Consider the following 20,085-nt stretch of genomic DNA (forward strand, 5'->3'; position numbering starts at 1 on the left):
TAAAATATTGAACAATTCTGATAATGTAAAGTTAATGGAGAAAAGAGCATATAATAACAATTACTTCTTATACATATATCAATTAATTGCTTCACATCAGTACGTATTCCTAATGCCGTTATACAAAACAATATCACGATAATCAGACACATTTCTTTACCTTACATCTCACACAAAGTACGCAAACATTCAAATATTCATGCTCCGACATATACATATATCCATAGTAACTAATCTTACATACTTCACCCATTTTCCAAATTCACAATTCAAGCAAGTGTAAATTCTAACATAACGTATTAATAACTGCACTAGTTCATTACGAAGTAACCTAATAGCGAATTACAAAATTAATTCTGACCACAAGCTAACAATGTACATATTTATCTACATAAGGCTCAAGCCCATTTCTCAAATACGCATGTAAATGAAACACTACAAAGGTAATTCTACATACTAAACGACGCTAGTAAATAAGTGTACATACTACAGATTATTACAATTATGATGTCGTAATATTCTGCAAAAATCGAGCAAGTAATCTACTGACCTTTCGAAGCTTTGTCTTTCCTTAGAATATACCTCTCTAAGTTTTACCGCCAAATTACGAGTGGCTTCCTATGAGTAACCCTATAATGATCAACAATCCTCCAAGGTGAAACTAAATTTTCGCTTACGAGTTAGAAGGTATAATTCGCGCAGAATTGTAATCACGCCCTCTATCTCAATTTCTGATTGGATGTCACTGTGAACCGATTCAATCAAACTTAGCGGACAATGTCCGCTTCGCTGTCTGTCAGCGGGGTACGGATAAGAACATGCTTCGTTCACCCCGCGGGCTCCCCTCTGATCTTTGGACTAAGATGTAACACCTAGGTGCGATATCGGCAAACCTTTGTTCATTGACGCGAGCGATCGCCTTCGCCGGTCTCTGGCTGGTCATTGTAGCCTCGCCTAAGAGTTTAACACTAGCCTGCAACAATCTTTGGAATTCAAACATATGGCCGCAGTAATATTTCCCAGACAGTGTATTATAGCTTACCCATGACTTTATGGCTGGGGCTTAGCAAACGTGACACGGATCCTATATGAATTGTTGCATGTTAATATTATGTCATCCATAAAGCGTACCTTTGCACTTTTAGGAAAACCTCTTGGTTAAATATAGTAATAATGTTTCCCACTTCAGGCTATACCATGTTTCCACTTGTGAAAATATGTTTCCACTCGTGATAAATACCATGTTTCTCAATTGTCACTATACTATGTTTCCTACTTTATTCATAGCATAAGAAATTGTATTTGTTTCACATTAGCAATCATAAAGGTGACGGAACTACCCCGACGCACCAGGCAAAATAAGCAGACGTTAACAATCTCACCAAGCCAGAGATGGACCATAGTTAGGTGCTGTCAGTTCAAGTTTGTGGCCATTGACATGCCATCGTTAGATGCTGTCAGTTCAAGTTTGTAGCCATTGACATGCCATCGTTAGATGCTGTCAGTTCAAGTTGTAGCCATTGAAACGCCATCGTTAGATGCTGTCAGTTCAAGTTGGTAGCCATTGACATTCCATCGTTAGGTGCTGTCAGTTCAAGTTTGTAGCCATTGACACGCCATCGTTAGATGCTGTCAGTTCAAGTTTGTAGCCATTGACACGCCATCGTTAGATGCTGTCAGTTCAAGTTTGTAGCCATTGACACGCCATCGTTAGGTGCTGTCAGTTCAAGTTTGTAGCCACTGACAAGCCATCGTTAGGTGCTGTCAGTTCAAGTTTGTAGCCATTGACATGCCATCGTTAGGTGCTGTCAGTTCAAGTTTGTAGCCATTGACATGCCATCGTTAGATGCTGTCAGTTCAAGTCTGTAGCCATTGACACGTCATCGTTAGGTGCTGTCAGTTCAAGTTTGTAGCCATTGACACGCCATCGTTAGGTGCTGTCAGCAAAATATGTCTGATTGGCTCAGTCAGCGATCCATCGGTTCTCGCAACTTGCACAGTATTAACCTCATATCGGCCACTATCTAACAATCTGCTAGGCATATTGTGATTTGGAAGTGGAGAAATGCAATATATAAAAAAAAACTATAGTCCACAGTGACAACCATAAATGTGATAATAAGGGACTCGAACCTGTGACTCGTATAGATTATAAGAAAGCTGTATGTTACTGTTCCTACTGATGAAATGTCTAAACCCAAGGGCTGTAAAGAGCCGCTGATCATTGATACGGTTCACGGGCCGTGTGAGCGATTTCTGCTGTTAGTAATTGCTACAGAACATTAAGGCTTTAAATGTGACTCTTGCTGCTGGTAATTGCTAAGGATCACATTGGCTTTACGTGTGACTTGTGATGCTGGTAATTGTTAAGGATCACATTGGCTTTACGTGTGACTTGTGATGCTGGTAATTGCTAAGGATCACATTGGCTATACGTGTGACTTGTGATGCTGGTAATTACTAAGGATCGCATTGGCTTTACGTGTGACTTGTGGTGCTGGTAATTGCATAGGATCACATTGGCTTTACGTGTGACTTGTGATGCTAGTAATTGCTAAGGATGGCATTGGCTTTACGGGTGTTTTGTGATGCTGGTAATTGCTAAGGATCACATTGGCTTTACTTGTGACTTTTGATGCTGGTAATTGCTAATTATCACTTTTGCTTTACGTGTGACTTGTGATGCTGGTAATTGCTACAGAACACATTGGCTTTACGTGTGACTCGTGCTGCTGATAATTGCTACCGAACAAAAGAGCTTTACACGTGTTTCGAGTTGCTCATAACTATTGTATAGTACTTGCGCATTAAATGTGACTAGTGTTGCTGGCAACATAACACAAGGTATTTACATGCGACTCGTGTTGATGGTAATTACTACACAAGGCGGCGGTAAATGTGAATGTGGCTTTGTCTCACCTTTAACTTATTCCTTCCATGCATGTCTTTATTGATTGAAAAGAAAGTTTAAATTACCTTTACACATTAGGAATTTGTTTTGTTTATACTTTCACCTGCTGAACATCCCTGGATTAGTCTTTAATTACATTTCGGTGAGTTTTATATGTGTGCTAGGTGAATACGGAATGATTAGTATGCCAATTACCAGACGTATCCACCTAACATCGACCTTTGTCCATTGTCGACAAGACATGCGGATGAGTCATTATTTGAGAATCAGTTACATTTGACTGGATAATATAAATTTAAATCTCCTCACAGTATATAAAAGGAGTTTGAGTACTGTTATATGATGCATAATGCGTATCACTGGACAACGTTGTGCATGCACATCATTGACCAAAACTTGGAACCATTGAATAAGTACTCATGTAAGGTATCCTTTTTTTAATTCATTTTAGTTTTTCATCCGGGAGAAAGGGATTGAGTTTTGATTTCCTGGTATGTAATTGTAATAATCCACAACGTGACCGCTCCTGTCGCCTCAGTGGTTAGAGCGTCTGCCCGCGGATGCGGACGCGGACGCGGATTTTTACAACATCCTTATTTAATATACAACAGGAACACTGGTTAGAAATATTTAAAAAAAATAATTTAGAAATCCATTTTCATCAACAGTGGTCGTCTCAAACGGGTTGAGGTTGCGGAATGTGTGTGTGTGCGTGTGTATGTGTGTATGTGTGTGATATGGATTTTTAACCTAGCTTTAAAATAATTTCAGTCATATTGCTACGATGTCTGTAGTGTGTCAATTTATGGTGATGTCAGCACTGTGGCATCATGCTGGAGTCATATAGCATCATGGCCAACCCAGTCACATTATCCTAACACTAGGACGACCAGTCCTAACACTAGGACGACCAGTCCTAACACTGACCTCTGAATACTGAGCGCCACGCGCGGCAACTGTCAGTACCATTTTTGTAAGTCTTTGGTATGACTCGGCTGGGGTTCCTGTTGTATATTAAATAAGGATGTTGTAAAAATGTGTTATGTGAATTATTTTCCGTCAATAACAATAATAATAATAATGATAATAAATGTATCATAAATGTATCATAAATGTTCATATTTTTAGCTTACCATTTAACGCTCTAATAATATCAGTATAAAGTGTATTAAGCGACCAAATTTGTTATTCTCTTTACAAAACTATTAGCAGGAAAAATAGCATGACGAAATGGAAAACATAATATATAAAATTTTGGTACATAATCAGCATGTATATTTGTCTGTACCTTGATACAATTTTGGTACATAATCAGCATGTATATTCGTCTTTACTTTGATACAGTTTTGGTACATACTCAGCATGTCTCTTTGTCTGTACCATGAAACAATTTTGGTACATAATGAGCACGCCTATTTGACTGTACCTAGATACAATTTTGGTATATAATCAGCATGTCTATTTGTCTGTACCTTGATACAATTTTTGTACATAATCATCACGCCTAGTTGACTGTACCTATATACACTTTTGGTACATTATCAGCACGTTTATTTGACTGTACCTTGATACAATTTGGGTACATTATCAGCACCCTTATTTGACGGTATCTTGTTTCAATTTTGGTATATAATCAGCATGATATTTTATTCTATACTGATACAGCTTCAGTACATATCATGTCTATTTGACTGTACCTTGATACAGGTTTGGCACATAATCAGCATGTATAATTGACTGTACTTTAAATCTTTTTTCAGGCAAGGCCAGAGGAATGACTTGCTATCCTGGGCACATTACCATGATGACGAGGGTACTGCACGCAGGGCATATGACATGTTTGGCATATCCTTTGACCCATCCGTGTTCAAAGCTAATAGGGAGGTAATTTAATATGGTAGTGCAGAGAATATCTATCTATCTATCTATCTATCTATCTATTTATCTATCTATCTATCTGTCTGTCTGTCTATCTATCTATCTGTCTATCTATCTACCTATCCATCTATGACGAGATAAAGTAATAGAAATAGGAAAGTATGAGTGAGTTCAAGGGTCCGCGGGCGTATTTGACTGAATTTCGACATAAAAATTTATACCCATATTTCCATAAATGATATAATGTAATTAGCTTTGAATTAATTAGACACTTTCAGCAAAGTTTCATTATTTAGATGTCATACAAATTTAGCCTGCTTTTGTCGTGACTCGTCCTGAATGAAAACGAGTGTGCATTCATGTTTTCCAATGGCAATGTCAGCAAGAAAAAAACAAAAACAAAACAAGCAGGCAATTGAAAACAAATATTTATCTGTAATCAGTTCTACTTTTATTCGTGTTTACCTGTCATATGGTGTACTTTATTATATTTTGTTACCTGTCACCAGATATACTTGATTAGATTTTGTTACCAGTCATCAGGTGTAGTTGATTATATTTTGTTACCTGTCATCAGATGTACTTGGTTAGGTTGTGTTACCTGGCAAATAGGAATTTTTCCTCGAATACAGAACCTGAGGTGTACAAAACAAAATGAATATGCGTGTTTCCTCAACCTGTAGTACATTATACATGATTGACCTAAACATTCTCAAAGGTTGCGTGTTCTTCATATTGGTCCTGATCATTTTTCTCGGAGTGCCAGCAGAGCTACTGCGCATGCATCAACATTTACATTTGCTGTAAGTTGAGACAAATACAGCTTAGTTTTCGGTCCGGACGTGGGATGATTTTGCGTCTTCTCAATAATACATGTTTGCCACGATATACTTTACTACTGTATAATTAAAAAAATCATGTGTCAACATATATGATAAAACAATAAGTCAAAGAAAAAACTCTGTATCACATCAATATCGTAACTTTTTGCACCTAAAATGAGGATTATAGATTAATTAATTGATGTTTTTACATTGATGGTTGAAAATAGAAGATAACTGGTCGTCTCAGTCACAAATATTATTCTGCCGGCACAGGAAGAGCTGCAAACTTCGGTTCGTAGATTCGTAAAAAAATTGAAAAGGCAATGATTATATATATCCTAAGCAGTCATAAAAGCTGACGAAAGCAATATTTCCGGCACAAATTGCAACGTTCAATCAGTTATTTCTTTTTGAAAATAAAAATTCAATATAATTACTAAATTAAATTAAATTGAATAAAAATTCAATATAATTACTAAATTAAATTACTCATTGTGTTAAGTTAAACACAATATAGGAACAACGTTGCAAAACCTTTACATATTATTTTTGTAAAAATGATACTGTTTTATTGTAAATAAGGTCATGAAGAATGCATTTAAGCGCCATTCATAATTATTTCATTCTTTTTTGGTTAGATCAGAGAACTGTACAAATTATGTTAAATTATAATGTTTCAATAATGTAGCCAGAACTTTATTTTCCCACGTAACTAAATCCTAACCTTACAGCAACGTTGTAAAAACGTTATGTGTTAGCTGTGTATCAGACCTGTTTAAAGCTTACACGTTTCCAACTATTTCTAAGTGAAAACTTTTCTACATTAAGTAACAAAAGGTCAGCGATTTAAGTCACATATAGAAGCAGCCAGACAGATGAATAAATAAATAAGTTGCAAAGAAACATACTGGACAATCTTCCCATGCCCACCTGTTGATTATAAATCTGAGGCTTACATCCATTACCATGGCTTTAAGTGATCGGGAATACATGACTTTATATCCATTGCCATGGTTTTAAGCGATCGGGAATGCATGGCTTTATATCCATTACCATGGTTTTAAGTGATTGGCAATGCATGACTTTATATCCATTACAATGGCTTTAAGTGATCGGGAATGCATGACTTTATATCCATTACCATAGTTTTAAGTGATCGGGAATGCATGACTTTATATCCATTACCATGGTTTTAAGTGATTGGGAACTCATGACTTTATATCCATTACAATGGCTTTAAGTGATTGGGAATGTGCAATGGGGGGAGAATTGTCCCTGGTGGGTGTCCCGCCAAATTTGGTTTTCGTTATCTAGGGGTTGACCGCCCTCGATGTTATTGCCCGGTTCGAGTAAATATAAATATAAGTGGTGAAACTTATAGGTGAAATAGGTAGAGATCTGAGCAGGTATATAGAACAAACCAACACGAGCCCCCGTACATGTAAACAAACAATTTAATCAATTACATAAAAATACTGTGAAAATTCATTACATCAGGAATATACTCTGCTTTTAGAAATGTAACTTTAACCGAAATACAAAGAAAACGCAAATAGATTTAAATAAAATAGCCGATCGGTTTACTGATAGATTTAGTTCATCATCGAAGTCAACGTCTTGTACGATTTCATAACCTGCTCGTCCCCAGTCTGTTCTGTTACCACTGTAGCTGTTCAGACCCTTGGATCTCAGGATGATACTTTCCACCATCCGTCTCAGGATACTCTCAGAATACGTTTCAGAAATTAATACGTCGCAGGATTGCGTCACAGGATCATACGTCGCACTGCACTCCTCTCTATACTTCTCAGCATACGTCGCAGAATAACATCACATCATACGTCACAGAATAATACGTCTCAGGATAACACGTCTCAGGATTATACGTCTCAGGATTATACGTCTCAGGAGCTATTTTCTCCCTTTTAAATAAATATAAATAGAGACAACTTAAATTTCCCGTTATTTATGAAACAGTTAATTCTTCATTATTCTCCCTCGTTATCAGATTTCACTATCAGTGCTAAACAGATGCTAAGGCTATCAATCGACTCCACATGTCCTATAATGACCCTAGTTAGTCAAATGGCTAATTCGTTATGCCTTGACCTTACACATTAACACATACGCGAGGCCTGGGGTTCTGAGCCAGCCTCAATTTACACAGTGAATAAATAGGATACATCACATCAATCAATTACTAGATCATTTCAGTCAATACACACTTATTCTTAATCGTACGTGAAATCTTCTAAATTCGGCGAATTCACACGGATTCTCGTAATCAAATTAGCTGATGTAATGTATTAAATTCTTAGAACATAATTCTTATGTAAACAAGACGACAAATTCAAACAATTCGTCAACACAGTTATACTTCATAAAGCAAATTATTACACGAATGTAGAAAAAAGATTTATGCAGATAAAAGTAAATGGCTTCAGCAAAGCATTATATACGGCATCAACAAATTACATGGAATTGTCACACTACCTTTGCTTTCAACGTTCCTCCCTCTAATCGGCAAATTAGTTCGTCGGTTCCTTTCGACAATAGTCCCTTTTGGACAACATTTCTTTTTACGAGGAATTTCTTGCAAAATCCCCGGAGCCTACTCTGGTTTCTCACGTAGAAATGCTTAGACTGATTAAAATTTCCGATGTGACAATTTTAAAAGCTAGAAAATTTTGTGTGGGAAACACGCCCTTTATTTAACGTAACCAATCAGAATCAAATATCTCTGCCGCCTTTTTCCAGAGGCGCCAAAGTCAGGGTCAGCTTGACCTGGTAGTTTGAGACACAGAGTTTCTGCGATTTCTCAACTGTGACAGCTTTACCATGAAAACGAAGTTTTCCGTGTCCCTAATAGTCCGCCTGGCTGCTGTATAAACAAATGCTTAATTAGGAACAAAATTCTCCCTCTAAAGGACACTACCGTACACAGTAGTATGGCGATATGATACGCGCTTGTCTCCATAAATCTATTTAATAGTTCTCTGGTCTCAACTAATGTGTTCTTGTTAGATCACCAGAAATTTGCCACTTCAAAAGAATGCATGACTTTATATCCATTACAATGGCTTTAAGTGATTGTGAATGCATGCTTTTATGTCCATTATCATGGCTTTAAGTAATCGGGAATGCACGATTTTCCCCACTCTCTTAAGTTGACGTCCATGATGGTTTAATTTCTAAATGACGTTGGTACCCAATAACGAGCGGATCGACCAATGTGATCATTTCTTTGAACGATGGTCAAAGGTACATTGTTATGACACATAAAAGGTACATAGTTATGATACATCAAAGGTGCATAGCTATCACATCAAAGGTACATTGCTATGACACATAGGAGACCTTAGGCACCAGCATTATAATCCTGAATACACAACACCAACCCCTTAATTATGTAAATCACTCCACTCCCTGAATACACAACACCAACCCTTTAATTATGCAAACCACTCGGTCCTGAATACATAACACAAACCCCATTTATCATGCTAATCATTCAATCCTGAATATACAACACCCCTTGATCGTGCAAATCACTCGATCCTGATTACACCGCGCTAAATACTTAATTATACAAATCACTGGATCCTGAATACACAGTGCGAACTAATTAATCATGCAAATCACTCGATCCTAAATACACAGCGCCAACCACTTAATCATGCAAATGACTCGATCCTGAATACACAGCGCGAACGACTTAATCATGCAAATTACTCGATCCTGAATACATATCGCTAATCACTTAATCATGTAAATCATTGGATCCTAAATACACAACGCCAACCACTTAATCATGTAAATCATTGGGTTCTAAATACACAGCGCCAACCACTTAATCATGCAAATCATTGGATCCTAAATACACAGCGCCAACCACTTAATCATGCAAATCAGTGGATCCTAAATAAACAGGGCCAACCACTTAATCATGCAAATCATTGGATCCTAAACACACAGCGGCAGCCACTTGATCATGCAAATCATTGGATCCTAAATACACAGCGCCAACCACTTAATCATTCAAATCACTGGATCCTAAATACACAGCGCCAACCACTTAATCATGCAAATCATTGGATTCTAAATACACAGCGCCAACCACTTAATCATTCAAATCACTGGATCCTAAAAACACAGCGCCAACCACTTAATCATGCGAATCATTTGATCCTAAATAAACAGCACCAACCACGTAATCGTACAAATCACTGGATCCTAAAAAATAGCGCCAACCACTTAATCATGCAAATCACTGGATGCTAAATACACAGCGCCAACCACTTAATCATGCAAATCATTTGATCCTAAATACACAGCGCCAACCACTTAATTATGCAAATCACTGAATCCTAAATACACAGTGCCAACCACTTAATCATGCAAATCATTTGATCCTAAATACACAGTACCAACCACTTAATCGAACAATTCACTGGATGCTAAACATACAACGCCGACCACTTAATCATGCAAATCACTGGATGCTAAATACACAGCGCCAACCACTTAATCATGCAAATCATTGGATCCTAAATACACAGTGCCAATCACTTAATCATGCAAATCACTTATAAGTGATCAATATATAAAGGTTCTCTATACAAATATTACGATAGGACAGTGTTGCTTTATTGTCGATAGAAATTGTAACTCGTGTCATTCATTTAAAGACTATAAAGCGTTGGAATTTGATTATCAAGATCACAGGAATAATTTTTAGAGGGAAAATATAAAGAAAACGTTTACCAACATCGTAAGAAATAAAACTGATTTTTAAAACTCGATATGACTTCTTCTCTGCAATCATGAAATAATCGTAACATCAACGTAAGATATATAAAAAAAAAAACACCATCAACATCAAAGCGTTGGAAGTAAAATTTACGATATTATAAAAAAAAACTACCATTAACATCAAAGCGTTGGGAGTAAAATTTACGATATGATAAAAAAAAAACACCATCAACATCAAAGCGTTGGAAGCAAAATTTACGATGTGATAAAAATCACTATTAATATCAGGATCCTTTGAAGTAAACGTTACAATTACAATTGTAAATTAAGAATAACAATGAGCTTTGCTGTCATCATTATTGTCATTTATTAACATATTTCACTTTCAGATGGTATTTATTTATTATGAATCTTTCGATTGCATTGTAACAAGTCATATCCTCTCCAAAATATATCTACGTAGAAAATTTGTAGACATCAGTCTAGGAAAATTCATACTTCTCACAACACGTTATCTTTCAGAATATATCGCTGCCTGACGTATGTTTTGACCCCAGGGTCATCTAAATCGTAATATATCGACTTTGCGCATTAATACACGAGCATGTTGACTGGATCTTACCTTATGCATTTTATCACGAGTTCAACATTTAAGCGGGGGAACAATGCACAAAAGAGCAGCTGTGTTTTAAGGCTTTTCATTGTGACGTCATGGGTATATTGTGACGTTATATGGTGACGTTATGTCTATATTGTAACGCCTATCGGAAAGAGTTTGTAAAAGCTGCGTCATCTTATTGTTTGCACCCTGTTCCCATTCCTTGAACGCGTATTGATGCCATTAGATTATGACTTCATCATATGCACTATATGCAAATGATGTTACACTAAACTGTAACTAAATTAATTGTACTACATTTTTTTTCTGAATGATGAACACGTTACTTATGTTTACCTTAAATGTGTGAATTGGCCGACTCCCTTTTGTACTATTAATGTAATTAATTTTCATCAACCTTTACAGCGCTGTATAACGCCCCTAAAATTTGGGCACCTCCTTCTTGCTACATTTCTTTTGCCCCAAGACCTTCTTTTAGTTTTCTTCTGCATAGCGAAAAGGGCCGGATGATCTATGCTATATTATAAAACCATTATGCTCCATTTTGCATACGTTCGGTCATTAGTAAAATCTTTTTCAACAGAGAACCACTGAAACAATTCCATAATTGACTAACAATCCCATAATAGACTAACAATCCCATACCACTCAAACAATCCCATAATATACTAACACCATGTAGTGAGGAACGAAAACATGTGGCGAGTTCAGTTAAACAGAGTTCAAGAAAAGTAGTTCTAGGAAAAATATTTATGAGAAAGGTATGATATTTTTCCAAAGTTAGAATGCAGTCTACAGCATCAGAGAAAGATGCAAAAGGGTTTAACGTACTGAAAACCGTGATCTTTGTAAATGCCATACAAAGATGGTATTTTCTACAATCCAGAATTGTAAGGTTTGGAATTAGTCCCTAGTTGAGTTGCTTTTTTAAAATCTTTTCATAACATCCTTATTTTTCGTTTACACAGCTCATGCAATGTTACATCAACCAACACTATGAGTCATTGAATACAAAACAGTTCCATTAAATATATATGCTGATAGCTGAGAAAAGATGGATTATATTCTTTTTCGTAGAAGAACTTCTTATGAACAGCTGGGTTCTTTCAAACAAGACGAAACAGACTTAAACATAACATGCTGCCTGTATAGGACAATTCAAAATGGCATAATGATAGACTGACACAAGATTCAGAGGCTTTCACCAACATAACAAATGACGTGTATAAACATTGCTTCTATCCAGATACCATCAGGGAATGGTTTTCATGCTCACGTCAATAACCGATTTTAAGTTGAGAAATTGATATAGATTCAGAAAAGCTCTGACCTTACAACCATCATTTTTCAATCGCTTTTATGTTTTAGTCTTTCGGTGAAATTGTTTTATATGCCCATTAAAATATGACGCTAAATTCAGCTGTTATTCTCATGGCAGAAATTAATCAGCAATGAGGCCAAGCAGATTCTCTCTCTTGATCAGGGGGATCGTACTGAAGAGCAGCTAAAGACGGCACTGCTGTCTTTGAACCAGGCTGTCGACTCTTTCGGGGAATTCCCCATTAAAATGCAGAGATCCCTTGTCCGCGTTGCCCGGTACGAGCGGTGAGTTGTGTCAACATCTTTTTTTATATATTAATTAGAATTTCTTTCATGCCGTCATATCTTATATATGTTATGAATCGAATCGTATTGAAATCTGAAGATAACTTTGTATTGTATAAACATTGACATTTTATGAATAGTTCATTGCCCATGGCCAGTAAAGTGTGGAGAGGTTAGAGCGGTTTGCCTATTTATAGATATATTTGTTTGTTCATACGTTCGTTTCTTTGTTTCTTCTATTATTCGTTAGGTACATCCTTAGTATCCCGATCATTCTTTCATCTACACTCATGAAAATTGTAATCTGACTGTACCTTAAGGAGGTTAAATGAGTTATACCAAAATAAGATCGTTGTGATCTAATTTTCATTCTTGAGGAACTTTTCCATGTTCAGCTATTCTTAGGAAGAGTAACTGAGCCATTCACAAACCAGTCTACATGACCTACTTGTCACACTTGATTGGCATATATTTTGATCCATTTGATCGTTACGCCTTTAATATTTTGAACCTAATTTCATATACACTCATGGCAACTGGCATGCTGCTGCATCACAAGAAAATTAACTTAGTCATTTAAAAAAATCTTTCATACTTGTGTGAATTTTGTATTTTTAACCATTCGTTTGTTATGTCTTATTGAATGAGAGTCCAAGAGCTCGATGGTGCAACGAAGAAATGGCTCGAAATATATGAAGAGTGATGGGAAGAACCTCCTTAATCAGACGAGCGGTTAGAGAGGCCTCTGACATGATGACAACACTGTCTGAATGTCAAACATTTTGTGCATATTTGCACCATCAAACTTCACGCCAGTCAGCAATGGATGTGTTTCCAATTCACAGATATGCATTCTGGTGAAATTTGAAATTTGAAAATGCCTACTAAAACCACACATATAAAACGAATCACATACTGAAAATATTATTATATGCGAAATGTCTCCTTTATATTTTCAAGTTTATTCTCGTTCCTCTATTAAAAGACTGATCTGAAATAATCACAAAAAAAAATATTTTGTAAGGGGGGGGGGCATACTTTATCAAAAGCGTCCTTTATATCACAATTTTGAATTACCTTACATACATTGTGTTAGTCTTCTCGTGTTCCTCGGCACCGCGAAATCGTCCAAATACTAATTACTTTTATGCAGAGATAATTACCTTTATACAGAGGATAATTACTTTTATGCAGAGATAATTCCCTTCATACAGTGGATAATTACTTTTATGCAGAGGATAATTACTTTTATTTAGATGATAATTACTTTTATGTAGATGATACTTACTTTATGTAGATGATAATTACTTTTATGCAGAGTATAATTACTTTTATGCAGAGGATAATTACTTTTCGTAAACTAAGTGCACTTATCCTTTCTCAAGTCCAATCTTAGTAACAGAGAATCCTTTCATATCTATACTAATCAAACATTGATTTCACACTTCACTGAAAAAAATTATTTTCACACTTTTCACTGAAAACATTTTATTTTCACACTTTTCTGACATTTTGTTTTTCACACTTCACTGACAAAATTTAGTTTTCAAACTTCACTGACAATTTTATTTTCACACTTCTGACAACATTTTACTGCTTGACGCATTTAATGAGTATTATACTGCTGAAATATTTTTTTCCTCTACATGATAGAGTGGCCGTTAACTTAAACTCACAGCCAGAGGATAACGGGTTCGAACCTTGTCCAGCTCGAACTGAATGTCATAATGTAGACTATTTCTTTCCAAAGGCTTTTAACTCCCATTGCCTAGGTCTCAGTCCTTCAAACCAGTTTGTTTATTGTTAACTGCTCTATATTTTTGTTACTAACGAGGGAATTCGTGTTTACAAGTAAGTATTATTTTTACTTTTGATACAAGCTATGATGGCTAGGAATGACTTGAACCCAAACGGCCTAATGTCCGCGAGCGTTAAAAGATTGATAACCATGTTTGCTTGAAAATAATTCCACAGAGGTTATTTCCCTTATAACATGTTTCATCACGGTACCAATTGTATGGACAAATGGGAACCAGCCTGAAAATGGGTGAACATCAAAGAGAGTATAGGTGTATATGGGTTTGGCTGACCAGGATTGGTTAATAATGTAAGTTATTTTTTTTAGGAAAAATAATATTTTATTTTGCCAGCTTATCCTAGTTGTAAATAAAAAAAATAGAGATATTGTTTTACTGATGGGGTTTCAGTCTTTTAACAGTCTTGAGTTTGAAATACTCATTACTGAAATAAGCACGCGACTCTCTCGTGCGGAATTGAAAGTACATGTTTCAAACACATGTATGTCCAGAATATGCGGCGGCTCATATCCTTTTCTCTAAACAGAAGCTGGCATCCAGGTTTCATCTCTACTCATAAATATAGGTTTGATCATGAGAATTCAGAAATTTTAAGTTATTACATTTCAACTCCGGCAAGCCAATATAGTATTTTAAAGGAATGGAGATTGTTTTCCTTTTCCTACCAATGACCACATAAATGATCAGAGAGATAAACTTCCACTATTGGGGGGGGGGAGGGGGCAAATAAGAATATAATTGTAGTTTTAAGAAAGGACCAAGAAAGAAAATGAGTGATTTATTGTTTGAAAAAAAGGGTTTTACCGTGTTTCCCCATGTTCAAAATTAATCCAAATTAAATATGTTTCTCTTCAAATGCCTGTGGTAAGAATTAACCGACAGAAAATTCCATAGAATGCTATATGTCTTGACTGCTTCACTGGTACAAAACATGATCCAAAAACATAGCTTGGTCAGTAAGGCAATGAAAAAGGTCACTACAACACAGACTTGCTATTTGTATGCATATTACTATCAGTGTTAAAAGTGAATGCATACACCATTGTATGACATTACATGCAATATTGTCTAAGAAATCGATAAATATGTATTTAGCTATAAAGAAATTATAGCGTATTTTACCAAAGCAGTTATGGCACTGGCCATTGTCTTTGAGTATCCAATTTTACTCTAGTTCGTGCCAACTTTTAGCTGCTAACTGTATGAAATCAAAGCCCCCCCCCCCCCAATCTCGAAAATAAAATCCACAAATTATCCTATGGACTTAATCAGACACGATCAGATCCATGTTTTATTCTAAGATCCGTTCGAAATCACATGCACTTTCCAGATTCATCAGAAAGGACACATTATGATTAATAAAAATACATTCCTGTTTTGGACACAGTTCAGATTACATCGAAAATGCCAGGTACACCAACTTCTATTACAGGATAGTTGTCTCTTTCGTAACGGCTGGAAAGACAGCCAACCAATTTCTTGCTGTGCCACCCACAGATAACATCAGTTTCGTTTTGAAAACTACCTCTACAAGAAAACAGTAATCTTAACAGCAAGCATGAATCCATGGCTAGTACGAAATCGTTTCCTTAAAAATAAAACACCAAACTCTACATGGTAATCTTATGTTGAGACCGTACGAATCCTAGACTAGCCACAAAACATATTTTTATTTTTCAAAACACCTACACACCCACTGACACAAAATAAATATAAATTTAAAACAATAACCAACCAGGTACAACTGCCAGTCATATTGTTTATTTTTCAATCTCCAATTACTCTAGGAAATAATAAAGGTTTGTATTTCTCCATCCTAGCTCAGGCACCTACATTAAAAAAAAACAAGACAACAAAAAAGAAAAGAAAAAAAGCAAAACAAAAACATTTCATGCCTACGAAGGTTTTAATCTAATAACTAGGGTAAGTAAATAACATTATCTACTATCAGTTCTTAGATTGTTACTTTATTGCACAGTTTAACATAATGAATTCGTACACTTTATACGGGAGTATTTTGAGTTAACTAAACTGTACAAGTTAACGTTGCAAATGAATTTAACGAGATGCCATTATGTCCCACAGAAAATAACCAATTTACAGGCAGGCCATTGAACATTTGTTTCATAAATAAAAATATAAAATTTGATAATGATACTACAATGTACAGGTGTAGCGCGTGCGAGATAAGAACTTCACCTACATCAATTCATCTGGGCAGTATGGATGGCAGTATGGATGGAAGTATGGATGGATGGCAGTATGGATGACAGTATGGATGGATGGCAGTATGGATGGATGGCAGTATCGATGACAGCATGAATGGCAGTATGAATGGCAGTATGGATGGCAGTATGGATGGATGGCAGTATGGATGGATGGCAGTATCGATGACAGCATGAATGGCAGTATGGATGACAGTATGAATGGCAGTATGGATGGATGGCAGTGTGGATGACAGTATGGATGGATGGCAGTATGGATGGCAGTATCTGACTATCATGTTGACATTTATCAGAGGTTACTACATATACCCGAGTTAGTCAGGTACGAAATATACCCGAGTTAGTCAGGTACGAAATATACCCGAGTTAGTCAGGTACAAAATATAACAGAATGTAAGTACCATTATCTGATAAACGAAACTCATAATCCAGCCAACAATAATATAGATCTAAAAATGTAACACACTTTGCAATAAGGTATTATTTCTCCTAGAAGTGACTGCTGATATATAACTGTGAAAAGTAAATACTGGATTGATAATTTCTCCCAATATATAGTACTGTATAGTACTGTATAGAGTTCTGAAGAACCTACACATGCTAGTGTGTTAAATGCGAACTCTTTTTTTATACAAGATACTGAGGCCATCTACTCTAATCCAAATTGTACAGTCTTATGTAATAAGTATTTTAGGTTGTCAAGTTCAAATAGAAATGTGTTATAGAGTCTGTTGTCTCTGCACACTGAGAAAATCGTTCATCGAAATTATAATATTTGGTGACCAAGAAATGAAGTAGATGAAGACATTTCAGTAATATTTCAGACCCAAAAGTTAGATCAAACCATGATGATGGTAGTTATGATATTTCTGTGTTATGGTTTAATATGATGATGAAATTAGGCATTTAATATTGTATGCTCGGTTTTTCTTCCTTTTCTTCGTGTGCCTAAAAATAGGATAGTGTATTTGGAACAACTTTGTAATTACCATGTACACTCATGCCGTAGATGTTTAAGCATTTTTATTGATTCGATTTTATTGTGAATGAGTTAAACAAGCTGTTTCGTCCATTTGAAAGTATAGATGATAAAGTTAACGAGGTGGACGAGTTCACTGAGCCACAAATGAAACGTTCAAACAAGCAAACGAATGAACGTGGTATTCACAATGACAACGTTCAAACAAACAAATGAATGAACGTGATATCCGCAATGTCAGCGTTCAAACAAACGAACGAATAAACGTGATATTCGCAATGCCAAGGTTTAAACAAGCAAACGAATGCACGTGATATTCACAATGTCAACGTTCAAACAAGCAAACGAATGAACGTGATATTTGCAATGTCAATTACAAACGTCAGATACGCAGTAATTTAAAATACAATTCTAATTATTTAAACAGTTATTTAGAAGATATATTCCTATCTCTTCGCTCTCTAAGGTCTGTCAAAATAACACAGAAAAGTGTATTGTAGCCAAGGGCTATCGGATGTCTATTAGATACGTACCATCTTACAAGCAATTCAAAACACTAAATTCGTGACAAAAATGCAAATGAAGGTTTTGGTAGAACAATATGAGTCTCAGAGCCGATAAGCCAAGAAGACTAAAAAGTATTATTCCCTCTGGCTAAATGGACTGTCACACACAACGTCTGCTTTACACTTTTCCCTCTTGAACTATTTTGATACTATGTCCGGCTAGCGATAGAAGACATGCACTGTATGATACAGCTCATAGATGGTGTCCCTCCAACTACAAGCATGCAAGTTACATGTCATAAACCTATGTTTTCCTTTATGTCTTCCTATTTGGTAGTAAGAATGTACTTCTTAATTAGTTCTTCAAATCCGAATGACACGACCCATGTCATGGAAAACCCGATAAACAGAAACTGTACTGTAACTTCGACTAAATTTCCAACTAAAATCATATCATCCTCACTAAAGTGACCCAATAAATCCAGTCCATCATAAGCAGAAAAACAGCATTGAGTTGTATCAACATAAAAAGCAAAATCTATCCTTCTAGACCAACTAGAAAAGCTTTCCAATGCGCATTCATTTAAAATATGACAATAAATTTCAAGTTTACGTAGGACAAAATAATATTTTTAAAACTACTTTGCGTGCGGGGCCCCGAGTGGCCGAGTGGTCTAAAGCGCTCTTCGTTACGGATCACTGCCATCTCACCTCTGTCTGCGGCGGTTCGAGTCTAGGATTCAGCCAATGTGGGTATGTGAGAAAGCTTGCCAGTAGCTTCTCGTGGGTCGGTGGTTCTTTCCGGTGTTTTCCCGGGTTCTTCCTCCACCATTAATACTGGCCGCCATGTATAGCCTATCGTGTGCTGAAAAATGGCGTTAAACCCCACAACAACAACAACTTTGCGTGCACGACGAAGTTAAATGTTCACTGGGTGGTGTTATGTGCGTATCAGTATTGTTACTGTGTATTGATATATCCACGGTTGTGTATTTATTTTTTAAATCAGCATAAATTAAATGACTTTGTTTCTTATAATGTACTCCTTTATTTTTAAGCTTTCAGTAGGAAAATGAAATGAGTATATAATAAAAAGGTTACTGCATTATTTGGGAAAATATGAACTCGAGTTTCCGAGCTAATACTTCACTCCCAAGGTTGTGAAGTTATCAACATTTATCCATTATGTAATTTTGTTAAAGGTGTAACTATGTGTACTCATGTAATTTCAGAAGTTGGAAGTGTTTCGTTTAGTTTACATTTTGCTCTTTGCATCTTTTTCATCGCTTTTGTATTTCATCTGTTTGCCATATAGTTTAAATTCGATTTCATTGATATTATATTTTGAATTGGGCACAACATCATTTACGTCACTTCTTTCTTTTATTTCTTCATGTAAATAATCAGTCAACATTTCCTTCTTGATAATAACGTCTTTCCACATTCGTTTTTGTTTTCATTTTCATTCTTAAACCCAATATTCCCGCGGGCAAAATCAGTAGACATTTCTCTAACATCATTGTATATTTCTTCCATTAAATCTGTATAATCAGAACTTATTATTCCTTGCTTATTTACAGTTGCTGGCTTTAATGGGGCATTTGTTTAAATGTCGGCATTTCTGGGGGGCGGGGTTAAGAAAATTTTAGAAAACACTTCATCCCTTATGTGTTAGCAACAGAGTTAGGTGAATACATTTTAGTTTGCTGGTCCTGTTAGCTACAGAGTTGGGTGCGTACATTTTAGCTTGCTGACCATGTTAGCTATAGAGTTAGGTGAATAAATTTTAATTTGCTGGCCATATTAGCTATAGAGTTAGGTGAACACATTTAAATTTGCTTGCCCTGTTAGCTATATAGTTAGGTGAATACATTTTAGTTTGCTGGCCCTGTTAGCTGTAGAGTTAGGTGAATACATTTTAGTTTGCTGGTCCTGTTAGCCACATAGTTGGGTGCATACATGTTAGCTT

At 36.0% G+C, this 20,085-nt stretch overlaps 1 protein-coding gene across 4 annotated transcripts in view; it reads left to right on the plus strand.

The window, feature by feature from the left end:
• Positions 1-20,085, plus strand: part of LOC149800399 (uncharacterized) — a 191,989-nt gene that overhangs the window by 91,024 nt on the left and 80,880 nt on the right. For all 4 annotated transcript variants that reach the window (XM_089960036.1, XM_089960034.1, XM_089960035.1 and 1 more), the window contains 2 exons: positions 4,672-4,795; positions 12,423-12,589. In XM_089960036.1, coding sequence (XP_089816162.1) covers positions 4,672-4,795; positions 12,423-12,589 — 291 coding nt within the window. The remainder of the gene's footprint in view (positions 1-4,671; positions 4,796-12,422; positions 12,590-20,085) is intronic.

This window comes from Sinohyriopsis cumingii, chromosome 5 (assembly GCF_028554795.1).
Source record: "Sinohyriopsis cumingii isolate HCF-2022 chromosome 5, ASM2855479v2, whole genome shotgun sequence".
In the NCBI taxonomy this organism is placed as follows: Eukaryota; Metazoa; Mollusca; class Bivalvia; order Unionida; family Unionidae; genus Sinohyriopsis; species Sinohyriopsis cumingii.